At 65.7% G+C, this 18,295-nt stretch overlaps 2 protein-coding genes across 2 annotated transcripts; both read right to left on the bottom strand.

Annotated features, from left to right (window-relative positions):
* Nucleotides 1-555: 555 nt before the first annotated feature.
* On the bottom strand, nucleotides 556-2,042 carry LOC128106334 (uncharacterized). Its single transcript, XM_052731745.1, has one exon. It carries the CDS (start codon nucleotides 1,399-1,401, stop codon nucleotides 556-558), a length of 846 nt encoding a protein of 281 aa, XP_052587705.1. The 5' UTR covers nucleotides 1,402-2,042.
* A 6,396-nt stretch (nucleotides 2,043-8,438) lies between these two features.
* LOC128106326 (steryl-sulfatase-like) lies at nucleotides 8,439-17,100 on the bottom strand (the record flags this gene model as incomplete). Its single annotated transcript, XM_052731735.1, is given in 9 exon segments — nucleotides 8,439-8,658; nucleotides 8,660-8,907; nucleotides 10,165-10,286; nucleotides 11,008-11,167; nucleotides 11,801-11,938; nucleotides 13,144-13,280; nucleotides 14,635-15,058; nucleotides 15,880-16,002; nucleotides 16,911-17,100. Coding segments are annotated over 9 exon segments (1,668 nt in total), but the record flags the coding sequence as incomplete, so codon positions are not given.
* Between the last annotated feature and the right edge of the window lie 1,195 nt (nucleotides 17,101-18,295).

Below are 18,295 nucleotides of genomic sequence, written 5' to 3'. Positions count from 1 at the left end.
GCCCAGCAAGCACTTCGGTCGGACCCGAGGTCAGCGCGCGCGGGGGTCACGCGTGGGCGGGGGGGTCACGCGGGGTCACAGCGTGGGCGGGGGGGGCGGGGGGGCGGGGGCGGTGCGAAAAACACACGTGTCCGTGTCGCGGGCGTGTAAAAAAAAACCTCGCCCCGCGGTTTTCACACGTGTCGTCCGCGTGTTCACGACCCCCCCGACACGCCGACCGCACCGCTTCCCGCGCGTGTCGCCCACACGCGCACACGGGAATCCATCCCTCGGGCACGCGGGTGACTTCATCCCCGTCCCCACCCCCCCCCCGGTTCCCCGCAGCGCCGCGGCCCCCCGCGGCCCCGACACGCCTGCGCGTGGGGAACTGGACGGCGGACGGCGGCGGCCGCGTGGAGGCGACGGTCACGTGGGACGGCCCCGCGGGCGACGCCGACGCCCCCACCGTGCGACGCTTCCGGGCGCGGTGGAGCCCGGGGTCGGGGCCCGGGGGGACGACGCGGAGGGCGACGACGGAATCCGTGAGTCCTGGCCGGGGGGGGGTCAGGTCGGGGGTCACGCGTGTCTGTCGTGTGTCCCACACGCGTGTGCGAGCATGTCATATGCGTGTGCAAGCATGTCGCACACGCGTGTGCATGGCGTGTCGCGGGCGGCGCACACGCGTGGGCTGACCGGGGCTGACCCTCCCCCCTCCCCCCCCCGGCAGCGCTCCCTGGCCCTGGCGGGGCTCACGCCCGGGCGCGTGTACACGCTGCGGCTCCGCGCCGAGGCCTCCTGGGGGCGCACGCGGCTGCGGGGCGACACGGCGACGCTGCGGTTCGCGGCGGGTGAGTGACGGCGGCCCGGGGGGTGGGGGTGGGCCGGGCGTGACGTCGCGTGTTCCCGGCGTGACGTCGCGTGTTCTTCCCGTGACGTCGCGTGTTCTTCCCGTGACGTCGCGTGTTCCCGGCGTGACGTCGCGTGTTCCCGGCGTGACGTCACACGTGTTCCCGCCGTGACGTCGCGTGTTCCCAGCGTGACGTCGCGTGTTCCCGGCGTGACGTCGCGGGTTCTCAGCGTGACGTCGCGGGTTCTTGGCGTGACGTCGCGTGTTCCCGGGGTGACGTCGCGTGTTCCCGGCGTGACGTCGCGTGTTCCCGGCGTGACGTCACACGTGTTCCCGGCGTGACGTCGCGTGTTCCCGGCGTGACGTCGCGGGTTCCCGGCGTGACGTCGCGTGTTCCCGGGGTGACGTCGCGTGTTCCTGGCGTGACGTCGCTTGTTCTCAGCGTGACGTCGCGGTGTTCCCGGGGTGACGTCGCGTGTTCCCGGCGTGACGTCGCGTGTTCCCGGCGTGACGTCGCGTGTTCCCGGCGTGACGTCGCGCGTGCACGCGTGCGAGGCGCACGCTGACGCTCTCATCGTCCCGTGACAGGACCGCGCCCCACCCCGGGCGCCTGAGGACTGACGCGGTTCCCACGACGTCGACGACGCACGGGACACGGGACGGCGATCCGCGGGGACCCCGGGTGTGGGTGGGTGGGGGGGTGGGTGACGTCATCGTGGGCGGGGCCCCGGGGGGAAACTGTCCGTCACGTGCCCGGCCCCGCCCACCCAGGGGAAAAAAATTTTTCAAGGAAATTTCGAAATTAAAATTTAGAAATTTTTCCGAGAAATTCTGAGTTTTTGAAATTTTGGGAATTAAGAATTGGAAATCGAAATCGAAAATTTTCGTTCCCCGCGTGATATTGTGAGAAGGCCCGGGATTCACGCGCCGGATTCTCGCGGCGGCGTTTTCTAAAGTTAAATTTTAAATTTTTAAGAAAAATTCGCTGGAATTTCGTCGCGACACAGAAACGACGGCGTCAGTTCGTCCCCTGTCCTCGGCGGTTCCGGGACGCGGACCGCGCCCGGCGCGGCGGGAAACGCTTATTTATCCTCCGGGGAGAAAAAAAAAAGAAATCTGAAATTGTGAAAAATTTTGATAAAATTGTGAATTTGATTAAAATTTCAATAAAATTTTCAAAGTTTGAAAAACTCGTGATTTTTTGATGAAAAAACTTGACATCGATGAATAAAAAAAAAAACTCTCCGGGGGCTTTCTTTGTACGATTTCTCGCCGCCCGCGGCGTCGCAACGGAAAATCCGGGTTCCGGTAAAACCGTCGCCGGGGAGAACGGCGGAGTCTCGGCCGCGCCGCGCACACGCGTGTGATCACGGGGGGAGGGAGAGTTTGACACGTGTGAAAAGTCACGGCACGGGCCCGCGTGGCGGCGCTCAGGCCCGGTGCTCATGGTTTCCGTTTGGGGCCGTTTCCGTGACGTTTCTGGGGGAAAATAAAAAAAATGGGAAATTTCAAAATCAAAATTTGGAAAATTTGAAATTTTTAAAAAAATCTTGAAAGTTCACTCTCGATTTAAAAGCTGGACCGTGACCGACTTAGAGCTTCCGTGTTTTCGCGTTCCCCGTCGGCGCGGCGTCGAAATCGCCTTCCATGTCGCTTTCACGGCGAAGGACAAGAATTTTGAAAAAATCAATCGCGGTTTGAAAGCAGCGAAATCCTGAGCGCGGAAAATTTAAAAAAAAAAAATTTTAAAACAGTTCGGGGCGAATAAAAAAAAAAAATCGGTGTTTAAAAAAAAAACCCGAGGGCGACGGAAAACGGCGGACACGACGACGAATTTCCAAAATCAAATTTTAAAAAAACCTTCGGGGAAATTTGACATCGAAATGAAATGCCGTAAATTGGAAACTTGGAATCCCGAGGAAAAAAAATTTTAAATTTTGGATTCCGAGGAAAAGAAATTTGAAAAGAAATTTAAAAGTTGAAATTCGGAAGAAAAAAAACAAAAATTGAAAACTTGGAATTCCGAGGGGAAAAAAAAACTTTCAAATCTGGAATCCCCAGAAAAAAAAAAATTTTAAATTCTGGATTCCGAGAAAAGAAATTTAAAAGTTGGAATTCGCAAGAAAAAAAAAAATTTTTTAAAACTTGGAATTCCGAGGAGGAAAAAAAAAATATTTAAGCTTTGGAATTCCGAGAAAAAAAAAAATTTAAAATTTCAAATTCGGTAAACAAAAAAATTTTTTTTTTCAAAATTTGAAAAAAAAAAATTTTTTTGTGAAAAAAAGATTTTTTTAAAAAAAATTTTGCACAATTTTTTCGGGGGGGTCGCGGTGACGTCACGCGGGCGTCCTCGGCGACGCGGGAGACCCCGCCCCCTGGCCCCGGCCCCGCCCCCTCCGGGCCTCAGCTGTCAATCACAGGTCCTCAGCATATCGGGAAACGGGGAGTCCGGGGAGGGGGGCGTGGCCCAGCGCGGGGTGACGTCACCCGCCCGCCCAGGCCCCGCCCCGCCCCGTGACGTCACCCCGCGCCGCCCCCGCCGCCCAACGGGGCCGAGACATAAAAAAAAAACAAAAGAAAATGGGAAAAAAAAAAAAAAACGCCATTCAAAATGGCGGGCGACCCGCCATCTTGTGCCCGACGCCGCTGCCCCGCGCCGGGCGGAAGTCGGTCCCCGCGCCGGGCGGAAGTCGGTCCCGCGCCGGGCCGGGAGCCAACGGGACCGAGAAATAAAAACAGAAAAAGAAAAAAAAAAACGCGATTGAAAATGGCGGGCGACCCGCCATCTTGTGCCCGACGCCGCTGCCAGACTCCGGGCGGAAGTCGGTCCCGCGCCGGGCGGAAGTCGGTCCCGCGCCGGGAGCCCAACGGGACCGAGAAATAAAAAAAAACAGAAAAAGAAAAAAAAAAAAACTCCATTCAAAATGGCGGGCGCCCCGCCATCTTGTGCCCGACGCCGCTGCCCCGCGCCGGGCGGAAGTCGGTCGGGTGCCGGGGGCGGGAGCGGGGGGGCCGCGGTGGGCGGAGCTGACGTCACGGGGCCGCGCGGGGCAGTCTGGGGCGTCGGCGGCGGCGGGGGCGGCACTTCCGGCGAGGCCCCCGGCCGCCGCGGGGGGCGGCGACCGGAAGCGCCGCCATCTTGGGCCGGATGCGGTTCGTCCCCGGCCTCCGCGAGGGCGGCTGACACCGGAAGCGCCTCCCATTTTGGCCGGATGTAGTTCGTCCCCGGCCAGGGCGGCGGCCACCGGAGGCGCCGCCATCTTGGCGGCAGGATGTGGTTCCTCCCCGGCCTCCGCGGCCTCGGAGACCGGAAGTGCCTCCATGTTGGCCGGATGCGGTTCGTCCCTGGTCTCCGCGGCGGCGGCGGAGACCGGAAGTGCCGCCATCTTGGGCCGGATGTGGTTCGTCCCCGACCTCCGCGGCGGCGGCGGAGACCGGAAGCGCCGCCATCTTGGCCGGATGTGCCCTTCCGACGCAAAAAACCGAAAGGCACCGGCGCCGACGCGGACCGCGCACACGCGTGTGACCCCCCGACCCCCCCAACCCCGTTACCTCGATCCTCCCAAATGCCACACGGGTGCGCGTGTTCACACGCGTGCGCCCACGTGACTCCCGGAAACACGTCACACGCGTGTCCCTGAGCCCGCGTGTCACACGTGACCCGACCCCACCCCCCCCCCCCCCGCACACACACACCCCGGGTCGTACGTGACGTGACGTGACGTCACGCGCCTCCCGGACTTCCGGTCTCCGAGCGGGACTCCAAGAAAATCCTGCGCGAGCGCGCCGGAAGTGACGTCACGCGTCCCGGGCGCACACGGCGGCTGGGGGGCGGGGGTCCCGCGTCTCCGGGAGGCGCGTGACGTCACGTCACGTCACGTACGACCCGGGGGTGTGTGTGTGCGGGGGGGGGGGGGGGGGGGGGGGGGGGTGGGGGTCGGGTCACGTGTGACACGCGGGCTCAGGGACACGCGTTGTGACGTGTTTCCGGGAGTCACGTGGGCGCACGCGTGAACACGGGCCCACGCGTACGCGTGGGTCCCGCGTGCGCCGGAAACACGCGAGCGCGCGTGTGTGAACACGCGCACCCGTGTGGCATTTGGACGTGTCGCGTGTGCACACGCGTGTCCGTGTCCCCGCCCATCCCCCCGGCAGCCATGTCGACGCCGACGCCGCCCCCCGTGCACGTGTCCTTCTCAGCCGGCGGCTTCCTGGGCGTGTACGGGAGGATCGAGGTAACGGGGGTCGGGGGGTCGGGGGGTCACACGCGTGTGCACGGACGCGGGCGCGCGCGCGTGAAAAAAAAAAAACCGCGCGTGACGCGAACACGTCACGTGTTGCGTGTGCTATGGTCGCGGGTCGCGCAGGTCCGTGACCCGCGACACGTGACACGCGCTCCCCGGCGCCCACGTCCGGCCGTTCCCTGTGTGTTGCATGCACACGCGTGTGCACAGACACGGACGTCCACACGGGACGCGCGTACATCACATGTTGCGTGTTATTCGCGCACGCGTGAACACGCAACACGAGACACACGCTCCCCCGGCGCCCACACGGGGCGTCCCGTGCGCGTCCGGCCGTTCCCTGTGCACGCACACACGCGTGCATGCGTGTGTTCTGCGTGTTTCACAGGCGTGCACGCGGTTCGCCTACGACCTCGCGGAGGAGACGCGACCCCGGGGTACGACTTCATGGGCCGGCTGAGGTGCGTGTGCGTGTGGACACGTGCGTGGGGACACACGTGTGAGAGAACACGGACCATTCCGTGACGTCCCGTGTTCGCGTGATCATGGGCGCGACGCGGGTTCACACGCACACGCGTGTGACGTGCCGTCCGCGTGCCAGGGCCGGCGTGGAGCGGCTGCTCCCGGGAGGACCTGGTGCAGGTGAGCGGGGTCACGCGTGCGACGCGCACACTGGATTTGCACACGCGTGAGAACACACGCCAACACGCGTGCACACACGTGATGACACGCGTGTGTGCCCGCGTGGGCGCGCGCGACCTCGGCCCCGGCGTGTGCCCACGTCACACGCGCACGCCGGCCCCCGGCCCGCCCAACCCCACATCTCGCTCACGCGTGTCCCGTGTCCCCCCCCCCAGGTCCTCCTCGCCAGCAGCTTCGTCCCCGTGTACGCGGGGCTCGCGCCCGTGGAGTTCCAGGGCGAGGTAGGCGGGCGCGGGGCACGCGGGGTTGGTCGGGGGGGGGCGTCCCGGGGGGGCCCGTGACACGCCGCGTGTATGTTCCGTGTCGCACGCTCACGTGTTCTGCCGTGTCCCGTGTCCCGTGTCGCACGGCCGCGTGTCCTGGCGTGTTCCCGCGAGGGCTGGCTCCGGTGAACACGGGGTGGGCGCGCGTTCGCGGAGACCCCCGTATCCCACATGCGTGTGCGGCAGACACGCGTGGGCGGCGAGTCAACACGGGACGGACACGGACACACACGCGTGTGTCTGCGTGTCCGCGCGCGCCTCGGCGCCCCGACGACCCCCCCCCGGGACGGCATCCGGTTCCGCCCACCGCGTCCAGAGAGTGAGCGAGCGACACGCGTGTGGCGCGCGTGACTCTGTCCCCGGGACCCCGGGACGGACACGCCAGTAGGCGGGGCCCCGGGCTGGTGCTCGGGGGCGGGACTTCCCGTGGGGCGATGATTGATGGGCGGGGGGGGCCCCGGAATTTGAAACAAAAAATTTTCATTTTGGAAAATTTCAAAAATTTGCAAAATTTTTTTGTTTTTTTTCCGAATTTCGGTTTTTAAATTTCGAAATTAAAAAAAAAAAAAATATTCCGCCCACCCGGCGTGTTGTTGGCGTGGCGTCTCTAGTTTTTCTCTGGCGCGTTCGGTCGACCGTCGCGGGACGGGCGGGCGCCGAGGGTTAGATTTGAAAAATTAAATTTTCTTTTTCCTCCCGAAAATGGCTTTTTAAAATTCACGTGAATTTTTAGAAAGTTTTTTCAATTTTGTAAAAACTCACGTGAATTTTTTAAATTTTTTTTTCAATTTTCGATTTTTTATTTAAATTTGTTGTTTATATTTTTTTTTAACCTCTGTTTCCCTCCGTGTGCCTGAATCCACGGACGGAAACCTGAAAATTTAAATTCAAAAAATTTTCCAAGTCAGAAATTAGAAAAAAACATTTTTCCCGAAAAAATTAAAACAATCAAATTTGAAAAATTTCAAAATTAAAATTGAAATCAAACACTCGAAAATTTTTTTTTTTTGGAACCTGGGGACGCCGTCCCACGTTTATTCTCGCTTTCGCGCGAACACGGGGTCTGGGGAGACGTTTTCACATTCACGGATTCTGAAGTTCACTTTTCTCGTCCTTTGCGCACGGGCCGCGCACGGCGCGCGGTTTTTCTTTTTTTTTCCGGGGAATAAATACGGGGGGCGACGCACGCGGGCGCGGGGACGGAGACGAAGGGGGGGCGCGGACGGGGAGACGCGGCGCCCGAGGGGGCGCGGTGGGGGCGGAATAAATAAATAACGTGGGAGGAGGTGGAATAAATAAATGAAAATTGAAATTTGGCGAGAAACGAAAATCAAAATTTTCGTTTTGAAATAAAAGGAAAATTTCAAAAAAAAAAATAAAAATCTAAAAGTCGACGGTAAAATAATGAAAAAAAACCCACAGGAACAGATCAGTGAGAAATTTTAAATTTAAAAATTTTCAAATTTCAAAGTTAAAAACCAAAAAAAATTTGAAAAATTGAAAATTAAAATTTGAAAAATTAAAATTTTAAATCAAAAAATTAAAAAAATCGGAAAAAAAACGAGAAAAAACAAAAAAAAGTGAAACACGGCGGCGCGCGGCGCCTCCCCCGCCCCCGCTGTAACCGCGAGGGACGCCGCGCGGGGTCGCGCCATGCACATGCGGGCGACACGGGACCCACACGTGGAGGGCGGGGACGACGGTGCCCGGCGCACGCGTGTTCCCGCAAACGCGGGTCCCAAGGTCCGCGGCAGTCCCGGGGAGGCGCAGGGTCCAGGCGACGTGCACACCACGCGGACTGGGGGGCCAAGGGTGGGGGCGCGGACACGCGTGTGCGCGCGCACACGGGACACTGACCGGGTCGACGCGGGGGGAGGCGTGGGCGACGCCATGGACGTGAATACTGACAGTGGCCTGGGGGGGGGCGGGGGCGGGCGCCGGGGCGCACGCGTGTGGCGTGTCCCCCGCCCCGCAGGGGGGTTCACAGGTGCGTGTCTCGTGGCACGAGGGTCTCCGGGCGGCGCACGCGTGTGCCGGGGAACACGCACACGCATGTCTCAGGGTCCACACGCACGCACGTCTCAGGGTCCACACGGGCCCCGGCGCACACGCGTGCGCACGCCTCCGTCTTCACATTCGTCTCGGGCTTCACACGGGATGTGTCCGTGGCGCACGCGGGTCACGCGTGCTCCCAGGGGAGCATCACACGCGCGCGTGTCGCGTCCTGCGTCCCAAACGCTGGGCGGCGGCGAAGCAGCAGCAGCAGCACCGGCGGCGGCGGCGGCGGCGGGGCACACGCGTGTGCAAAACCGCACACGCCTCCTTCACGCGTTTCCGGAAACTTCTGCGCGTGTGGCCCGGGGGGGGGGGGTGGGGGCTCCGGGGGTCGCGCCCCGCGACCCCCCGCCGACCCCGGCGGGTCCCACACGCGCCGACCGACCCGTGTTGGCGTGTCCTCGGCGTGTCGGTGGCGTGTCGGTGGCGTGTCCCGTGCCCGTCAGCGCCCGCGGGCGTCGTCGCCGGCGCAGTGGCACGCCAGGGCGGAGGGGGCGGAGCGGCAGCAGAGCTGCAGCCAGGGCTTCCAGACGAGGTTGGCGGGCGAGAGCTGGTCGGGCACGGCGGGGGTCGAGCGTGCGGGCGTGGGCGCGGACGGCGGCGGCCACGGCGGCCAGGACGGCGTGGTAGCGGGGCTCGGCGGCCGGGGTCAGCGGGCGGCGCTCGCCGGGGTCGCGGGAGAGGTCGAAGAGCAGCGGGGGGTCGTGGCGCGTGACGTGGTCGCCGTGGCAGAAGCACACGTGCGTGGAGAAGCAGCCGTTGGCGCCCGCCGGGTCGAACTTGGGCGTGAAGAAGAAGGCCTTCCACACGGCCGTGTCTGCGGGGCGGGGCGGGGCGGGGGGGGGCGTGAACACGCGGGTGAGACATGGGGACGCGCCATTCGCACGCGAACACGCGTGTGCGATGGGTACACGGACACGTCGGCGACACGTGAACACGTGTGCGACAGACATGGTAACATGTCATTTACCCGTGAACGTGCGTGTGTGACAGACGTGGTAACGCGTCATTTACTCAGCGACACGTGAACACGCGTGTGCAACGGATACATAAATGTCGTTGACACATGAACACGCATGTGCAGCGGATGCGGTCACGTGTCACAGACACGTGAACACGCGTGTGCAACGGGCACACAAACGTCATCGACACGTGAACACGTGTGCGACAGTCGTGGTAACGCGTCATTTACTCAGCGACGCGTGAACACGCGTGTGCAACGGATACATAAATGTCATTGACACGTGAACACGCATGAGCGATGGGTACACAAAATGTCAGCGACACGTGGAGATGCGATTGTGACAGACACAGTAACGTTTCACGGACACGTGAACACGCACGTATGGCGGACACCATAGTGAGTCTTCGACACGAGCATGCGTGTGCAACAGGTGCACAAACATGTCATGTGAACACGTGTGTGCAATGGAACAATGCGTCATCGACACGAACACGCGTGTGCAACAGAAGCACGAACACGCCATGGACACGGGAACAGGCGTGTGTTGGCGCGGGGAGGGCGAGGGACGCATATGACGGGGTGAGGGGGGTGGGGACGGTGCCAGACACGCATGTGCACATGCGAAGGGAGGGTGCGCAAAGCGTGTGCACGTGGGCGGTGAGCGTGCGCGTCAGGCCATGCGGGGAGGTCTACGCATATGAGACACGTGTGGGTCGGGTTCAGCGTGTGCGTTAGGCGTGTGGCGTGGTTTAAGCGCGTGCGAGGCGTGTATAAGGCGTGTGCGTGGCGAGTCGAGGCGTGTGCGCGTGCCTCCACGGCGCGCGTTAGCCGTGTGGCGTGATTCATGTGTGCGGGAGGCGTGGTGCGCGTGCATCAAGCACACGCATTAGGCGCACTGCGCCATTTAAGCGTGTGCGAGGCGTGTACGGGGCCTGTGCACGCGCGTTCAGCGCAGGTGTCAGGCGCATCGCGCGATGTAAGCGTGTCCGTGGCGTGCGCACGCGCGTTTGGTGTGTGTCATGTGTGTCACGTGCTTTTTTGCGTGTCCGTGGTGTGTGCTTGGCGTGTGCTTGGCGTGTTGCGGGGCGTGTGCGTGGCGTGTGCGCTCACCGTTCCGCGGGCGCCAGCGCACGGCGTTCAGGTAGGCGTTGCAGTAGTGGAAGAGGAACTCGTGCGCCGACCGCGTGGTCCGGCCGCGCAGCAGCGGCATCAGGTCGCGCCCGTCGATCACCCTGCGGGCAGGGGGGGGCGGGGCACACGCGTGTGCGCACGTCCAGGTCACGCGTGTTCACGCGTCGGGGTCCCGCACCGGGCTGTCTGTCAGTCGTCCCACAGGAAGTCCCGCCCGGCTGTCCGTCATGCCGCCCGTAGACAGGAAGTCCCGCCCCGACTTAAAAAAAAACTCAAACACACGCGTGTGCGCGCCCTCCTCGGTCACGCGTGTCCACGCGTCGGGACGTCCCGCGCCCGGCGGCCCGCCTGTCGTCCCACAGGAAGTCCCGCCCGCCCGTCCATCACCCTCCCTCCCACAGGCGACAGGAAGTCCCGCCCCGAATATAAAAAAAACAAGTGTGCACGTCTGGGTCACGCGTGTTCACGCATCGCGGGCCCCGCGGCATATCTGTCAGTCATTCCACAGGAAGTCCCGCCCGGCTGTCCATCACCCTCCCTCCCACAGGAAGTCCCGCTCCAAATAAAAAAAACGCGTGTGCACGTCCGGGTCACGCGTGTTCACGCGCGGGCATGTCTGTCTGTCAGTCGTCCCACAGGAAGTCCCGCCCGCCCGCCCGTCCTATGCCGCCATAGACAGGAAGTCCCGCCCCCAAAAAACACCAAAAAAAAAAAACCCAAAAAACCACATGCACGTGCGCACGTCCCGGTCACGCGTGTGCACGCGACGGCCGCACACGCACGCACGCGTGTGCCCCCCCGCCCGCCCGCCCCGTCACTTACCGGTCCGGCGGGAGCCCGGCCCCGGCCAGGGCGGCCACGGTGGGGAAGACGTCCATGTGGCTCGTGGGCTCGGCGACCTCCGACCCCGCGGGGAGCATCATGGGGAAGCGCACGAGGCCCGGCACGCGGATGCCGCCCTCCCAGTTGTTCGCCTTCCCGCCTGCGGGGCGCGCGCGTGCGGGGCACACGCCAAGCACACGCCAAGCACACGCCAAGGACACGGGGAGAGACACGGGTTTCGCACGTTGACTCGCGGGAACACGCGTGTGGGTGTTCAAACACGTTCACCGCGCACACGCGTGCGAGCCCGGACCCACCCGGCCGCCCCCCGCGCGCGCCCCCTGGTCGGTCGATGCCGTTCATACCACGCGGCACCGCACGTGTGCGCGCGGGAACACGCGTGTGCGCACCCGTCAATGTCAACCTGTCCACGGGACCGTGGGCACACGCGTGTGTGCCCCGCCCGGCCGCCCCGCTCCCAGCGGCGGAGCCCGTGCGTCGCACGGCGCCGCGCATGCACGCCCACGGGAACACATGTGTGCGTGCGTTAATGTGAGCACGTCGGCTGTGCACGTGGGAACACGCGTGTGTGCATGTGTTAATGTAAGCATGTCAGCCGTGCACACGTGTGCGGGTGTGCCCACCCCCCCGCCCGCCCTCGCCCTGGTGTGCAACACACGGAGCCCCACGTGTCACGCGGCATCACGCATGTGTGCACGGGTGAACACGCGTGTGCGCGCGTGTGAACACGGACACATGCCGGCCCCGCGCGCGCCCCCGCGTGCGCGCTCACCGCGGTAGATGCCGTTGCTGCCGCCGTGCACCTCGCCCCGGGCCGTGACCTCCTCCACGTGGGCCCCGTGGTCGGACGAGAAGTACACGAGCGTGTGGTTGGCCAGGCCCAGGCGGTCGAGCGCGTCCAGGATCTGACCTGCGGGCGGGGCACACGCGTGTGGGCGAGTCGCGCATGCTAACATGTGTGTGTGCTCGTGGTCACACTTGTGCACACACGTAACCACATACGTGGGTTTTTCACACACACGTGTGCACGCACGCGCCGACACGCAAACACGCACGCGGCCACTGGGGTTCCCACGCTCACACACGTGTACGTGTTTCGTGGTCGCACGCGTGTGCGCACGCTTCACACCCATGTAAGTTTTTCACACACACGTGTGCACGCACGCGCCGACACGCAAACACGCACGCGGCCACCGGGGTGCGCCGGGCACCGGCACGCACGCTCACGGCCCCCCACGTTTATTGACATGTCCATGTGTGCGCACACGTGTGTGCGTCCAGACACGCACGCACGCGCACAGGCTCACATCCAGACGCCGATGCACTCGCCCTCCGCCACACGCGTGTGCAGCGCCCGCAAACACGTGCCCGTGCGGGGCGACGCAGGCACAGCCACACGTTCACACGCGACCACACACACACACTGACACACGCGGTGGCGGTCACTCGCGCGCAGACACACGCCGACACGCTCCCACACGTGTGCACGGTTGCTGCCCCCGGAGATCCTGCACGCAGACGCGCACGCAGACCCGCAAGTGTGGGTCCACATGCGCACGCGCACACGTTAACACGTGGCGACACGCACAAGCGCGCGCGCAGACACACACACACGCGCGCACACGTGAACACGGCGGCCGGGTCGGCACCCGTGTGCGCCCCCATGCCGGTTTAAACCCGTGCACACGCGCAGACACACGTGGACACACGCCCACGCCCGCAAACACGCGCACACGTGTGAACACGCGCGCACACGCTGACACACGCGCGCCACCCACACACACGCGCTAACACGCCCGCGCGCACGCCTGGGGTCACGCAGACACGCCGACACCCAGCGTTAAGAGCGCACACGCGCGTGCACACGCAGACACGCGCACGCGCACATACGTCAACGCGGGCCCCCACGCGTGCCCGCGCCCACGCGGAGCCCCCGCGGCCACACCCGGCGTCCCACGCAAGCACGCGCCCACGTGCGAACACCCCGCGCGCCCGCGCGCACGCACGCACATGCGAACACGCGCGCACACGCCAACACGCGCACACGCACACACGCGCCCCGCACACGCGTGCCCCCGCCCCGCCCCGCCCCGCCCCGCCCCGCCCCGCGCTCACCCACGCTCCAGTCCATCTCCTCGGCCGCGTCCCCGTACGCCCCGTGCCGGCTCCTCCGCGCGAAGTCGGCGCCCGCGAAGTGCGCCGTGTGCACGTGCAGGAACGACACGAACAGCAGGAACGGCGCGTGCGCGTGTCTGCGGGGCGGGGGGGGGGGGCGGGGGTCGGGGTCGGGCCTCGCACACGCGCACGCACGCACACGCGTGTGTGGGAACCCGCGACCCACACGCCCCGGCCCCGCGGCCCCGTCCTGGGGACCTCCCCGTCCCCCCCGACCGGCACCATCCCGACTCCCCACGTGATTCTGTGACCCCGACCGGCACCATCCCGACTCCCCCACCCCATCCCATGACCCCGACCGACACCATCCCGACTCCCCACGTGACTCTGTGACCCCGACCGGCACCATTCCAACCCCCCCAGGTGACTCTACGACCCCGACTGACCCCGCCCCAACCCTCCCGTGTGGTTCCCTGACCCCGACTGGCACCACCCCAACCCCCCCGACCCCATCCTATGACCCCCCAACCAGCACCATTCCCACCCCCACATGACTCTACGGCCTGGACTGGCGCCATTCCCACCCCCGCACCCCATCCCGGGACCCCCGACCGGCACCATTCCCACCCCCCCAGGTGACTCCAGGACCCCGACCGGCACCATCCCCACCCCCCCCCCCACCTGATTCTAGGGCCCGAACTGGCGTCATTCCCACCCCCCCCACACCATCCTGGGACCCCGACTGGCACCGTCCTCGCTCCCCACGTGATTCTCTGACCCCGACTGGCACCATCCCGACTCCCCCACCCCATCCCATGACCCCGACTGACACTATTCTAACTCCCCACGTGACTCTGTGACCCCGACCAGCACCATTCCAACCCCCCCAGGTGACTCCAGGACCCCGACTGGCACCATCCCCACCCCCCCGACCCCATCCTATGACCCCCCAACCAGCACCATTCCCACCCCCACATGACTCTACCCCCCTCATCCCATCTTGTGACCCCGACTGGCACCATTCTCACCCCCGCACGCGATACCAAGGCCCGGACTGGCATCATGGCAACTCCCCAGGTGATTCTGGGACCCTGACTGGCGCCATCCCGACCCCCTCAAGTCATCCCAGGACCCTGAGTGACACCATTCTCACTCCCAGGTGGTTCTCTGACCCCGACCGGCACCATTCCCACCCCCCCCCCCACGACACCCTACGACCCCGACTGGCACCATTCCCACCCCCCCAATGTTATCCTGTGACCCCGCCCCTCCCCCCTCCCCCCCCATGACCCCGACTGGCACCATTCCAACTCCCCAGGTGACTCTGCGACCCCGAGTGGCACCATCCCCACCCCCTCATCCCATCCTGTGACCCCGACCGGCACCATCCCAACCCCCCCAAGGTTATCCTGTGACCCCCCCCCGCGACCCCCCCCCCCCAACGCGCCCCCGACCCCCCCGCCCCCGCCCCCGCCCCCGCCCCCGCCTCACCTCTCGAGGAACCCGACGGCCTGGCGGGCCAGGCGCTGGGCCAGGCGGTCGTAGGCGGCGGGCTGCTGGGTGACCTCGAACCCGGTCATGAGGAAGCAGTTGGCGGGGCGGAAGTAGCGCAGGAAGGCCAGGAAGGCGGCGGCCACGGCGCCCGCCAGCAGCGCCAGGGCCAGGAAGGCGGCGGGCGGCACGCGGGCCAGGCGCAGGCAGCGCAGCAGCGCCAGGGTCAGCACGGCCGCGCACAGCGCCTGCAGCGGCGCGAACACCAGCCAGCGCACGCCCGCCCCGAACACGGTCCCCGCCCCGGGCCGGCAGTCCCGCAGGTTGGTCACCGGCGCCCCGTGGAAGAAGTCGAACCCGTGCCGCAGCGGGTGGTGGCAGAAGTCGCCGCGGTGCCGGCAGCTCAGGCCCAGGTGCCACTTGCCTGTGCGGGGACGGGGGGGGGGGGGTGGGGTGGGGTGGGGGGGTGAGGCGGGAGAGCACAGGGAGGGGGCGGGGGGGTCAGCCGGGGGGTCCGCGAGATGTGGCGGGGGGGGGGGGTGGGAATGGTGTCAGTCGGGGTGATAGGATGGTGTGGGGGGTGGGGACGGTGTCGGTCGGGGTCATGGGATGACATTGGGGGGTGGGAATGTTGCCAGTCGGGCTCATGGGATCGTGTGGGGGGTGGGGATGGTGCCAGTCGGGGGTCATTGGGTGGTGTGGGGGGTCGGGATGGTGCCGGTCCGGGTCCGGGGGGTCGGGATGGTGTCATTCGGGGTCCGAGAATCACGTGGGGGGTCGGGATGGTGTCGGCTGGGGTCGTGGGATAGCGGGGGGGGGGGGTTGGAATGATGTCAGTCGGGGTCGTAGGGTGACGTGGGGGGTCGGGACGGTGTCGGTCGGGGTCATGGGATAGTGTGGGGGGTCGGGATGATGCCAGTCGGGGTTGTAGAATGACACGGGGGGGGGTGGGAATGGTGCCGGTCGGGGTCCCGGGACGACGCGGGGGGTTGGAATGGGGCCAGTCAGGGGTCACAGGATGACATGGGGGGTAGGAATGGTGCCGGTCGGGGCCCAGGGGGGTTGGAATGGTGCCAGTCGGGGTCAGGAATGACGTCGGGGGTTGGGATGGTGCCGCTCGGGGGTCCCGGGACGACGCGGGAGGCCCCGGGGGGGGGTGGGGATGGTGCCGCCCCCCTGACCCCGCCCCCCCGGCCCCCGACCCCGGCCCCCGACCCCGACCCCGGCCCGCGGCCCCCGACTCACCGACGAGCCCCGTGGCGTAGCCGCGCTCCTGCAGCAGCCGCGCGAAGGTGACCTCGCCGGGGGGCAGCCCGCCCGAGGAGGCCGCGAACAGGAACACGCCCACGCGGTTGTGCGACGCCATGCCTGCGGGCGGGGGGGGCGGGGCGGGGTCGCGGGGGGTCACATGATGTCATACGGGGGTCACGGGGGTCACACGGGGCCAGACAGGGTCACATGATGTCACATGGGGTCACACAGGGGTCACACAGGGTCATACGGGGGGTCACGGGGCCACATGAGGGGTCACAAAGGGTCAGACAGGGGTCATACGGGTCACACAGGGGTCACACGGGGGTCATACAGGTCACACGGGGTCACTGTGGGGTCACAGGCAGGTCACGTGCGGTCACACTGGGTCACACGGGGTCACATGGGGTGACATGGGGTCACACGGGGTCATACGGGGGGTCACACAGGGCCAGACAGGGTCATGTTAGGTCAGAGACGTCACACGGGGTCACACGGGGTCACCCAGGGGTCATGCAGAGCGTCATAAAGGGTCACACGGGGTCACACAGAGTCAGACAAGGTCACATGATGTCACACGGGGTCACGGGTGGGTCACGGGGGGTCACACGGGGTCAGTGTGGGGTCATATGGGTCACACGGGGTCAGACAGGGTCACATGATGTCACATGGGTTCACATGAGGGGTCACAGGGGTCACACGGGGTGAGACGGGGTCACATGATGTCACACAGGGGTCACACGGGGTCACATGATGTCACATGATGTCATACAGGGGTCACACGGGGTCACACACACGCGTGTCCCCGTGTCCACCCACGCGCCCTCCTCCCCGGGTTGCGGGGGCGGGGGGGGGGTCCCAGGGGCCGACGCGCGACCTCCCCCCCGTGACCCCCCCGCGGTGACCCCGCGCCCCCCCGGCGGGTCACACGCGTCCCGCCCCCCCCCACCCCCACCCCGCGGGGCTCACGCGCCGCCGTCACACGCGTGTTCCCGTGTTCGCGCGACCCCCCCGCCCCCGCTCACCCGAGCGCACGGGGTAGCGCCCCGTGAGGAAGGCGGCCCGGCTGGGCGTGCACAGGGGCGCGGCCGCCAGGTGCTGCGTCAGCTTCACGCCCTCGCGCGCCAGGCGGTCGATGTTCGGGGTCCTGCGCGGGGGGCGGGGGCGGGGAGGGGACACGCGTGTGACCCGGGACCCGGGGTCGGGGGTCACGGGTCACCGCTCCGGGGTCAGGGGTCAGGTTCCCACGCGACGGACACACGCGTGGGACGGACACGCGTGTGGGAACCGGGGTCGGGGTCGGGAGTCACCGCTCTGGGGTCAGGGTGGGGTCGGGTCAGGGGTCACAGGGCGGCCCCCCCCCCCCCCCGGTGGGGTCAGGGGTCAAGGCCCCGGGGGACACGAGACGAACGTGTGATGGAGACATGTGCGTCACACGCGTGTGGGACCCGGGGTCGGTTTCCAGGGGTCCCAGTTCCGGGGTCGGGGGGGGTCGGGGGTCACCCCCGGGGGTCAGGGGTCAGGTCGGGGGGGTCGTCAGGGGTCCCGGGGGACACGCGACACGGACACGTGACGGACACACGCGTGGGACACGGGACACACATGTCGCGGGCGGCGGGCCCCGGGCTCGGGGGGGGGTCAAGGGTCCCAGTTCCGGGGTCGGGGGGGGGTCGGGGGTCACCCCCGGGGGTCAGGGGCGTGGGCGTGCGCGGGGCGCGGGCGGGGCGTGGGCGTGTCCCCGCGACACGTGTCGGCAGTGGGCGGGCGGGCGTTGGTGCCACGGCGTGAGTTCCCGTGTGCGAGGCGAGGTGTGTGTCGCACATGCGTGTGCGTCCTACATGCACGTGTGTGCGTGTGGCGTGTGCGCAGAGCACGTGCACCTGGGTGTGGGGAGGTGGGGTGGGCACGCGCACCTTGGCGCACGGGGGCGTGGGGGACGTGGTGACACGCGTGTGCTCGGATCCAGGACCGTTCGCCCATGCACGTGTCTGTGCACACGCCGACACACGCATGTCCCTATGCACTGTACGTGTGCGCTCACTCTCACACGTCTTCACATGCACGGAAACACGCACGCACATACATAGACACATGGTGGGTATTGCGCACACGCGTGTACGCGTGGACAGACACGTGGACAGGTGACACATGTGTGCGCACACCACATGTGCACGGTCCCAACCGGGTGACGTACAGTGACACGTGATGTGACCTCCGACCCCCCCCCCCCCGCAGACCACGGAGGAGCGCGCCCGCGTGCCCGCCCTGAGGCCCGGGCGCTGGTACCAGTTCCGTGTGGCGGCCGTGAACGCGCACGGGACCCGGGGCTTCACGGCGCCCAGCAAGCACTTCCGGTCGGCCCGAGGTCAGCGCGTACGCGGGGTCACGCGTGGGCGGGGGGGGTCACGCG

The sequence above is a fragment of the Peromyscus californicus genome, unplaced genomic scaffold (genome assembly GCF_007827085.1).
Source record: "Peromyscus californicus insignis strain IS unplaced genomic scaffold, ASM782708v3 Scaffold_126__1_contigs__length_123124, whole genome shotgun sequence".
In the NCBI taxonomy this organism is placed as follows: domain Eukaryota; kingdom Metazoa; phylum Chordata; class Mammalia; order Rodentia; family Cricetidae; genus Peromyscus; species Peromyscus californicus.
Note: the sequence above shows the minus strand (reverse complement) of the source record. Positions and strands in the feature narration are given on the sequence as shown.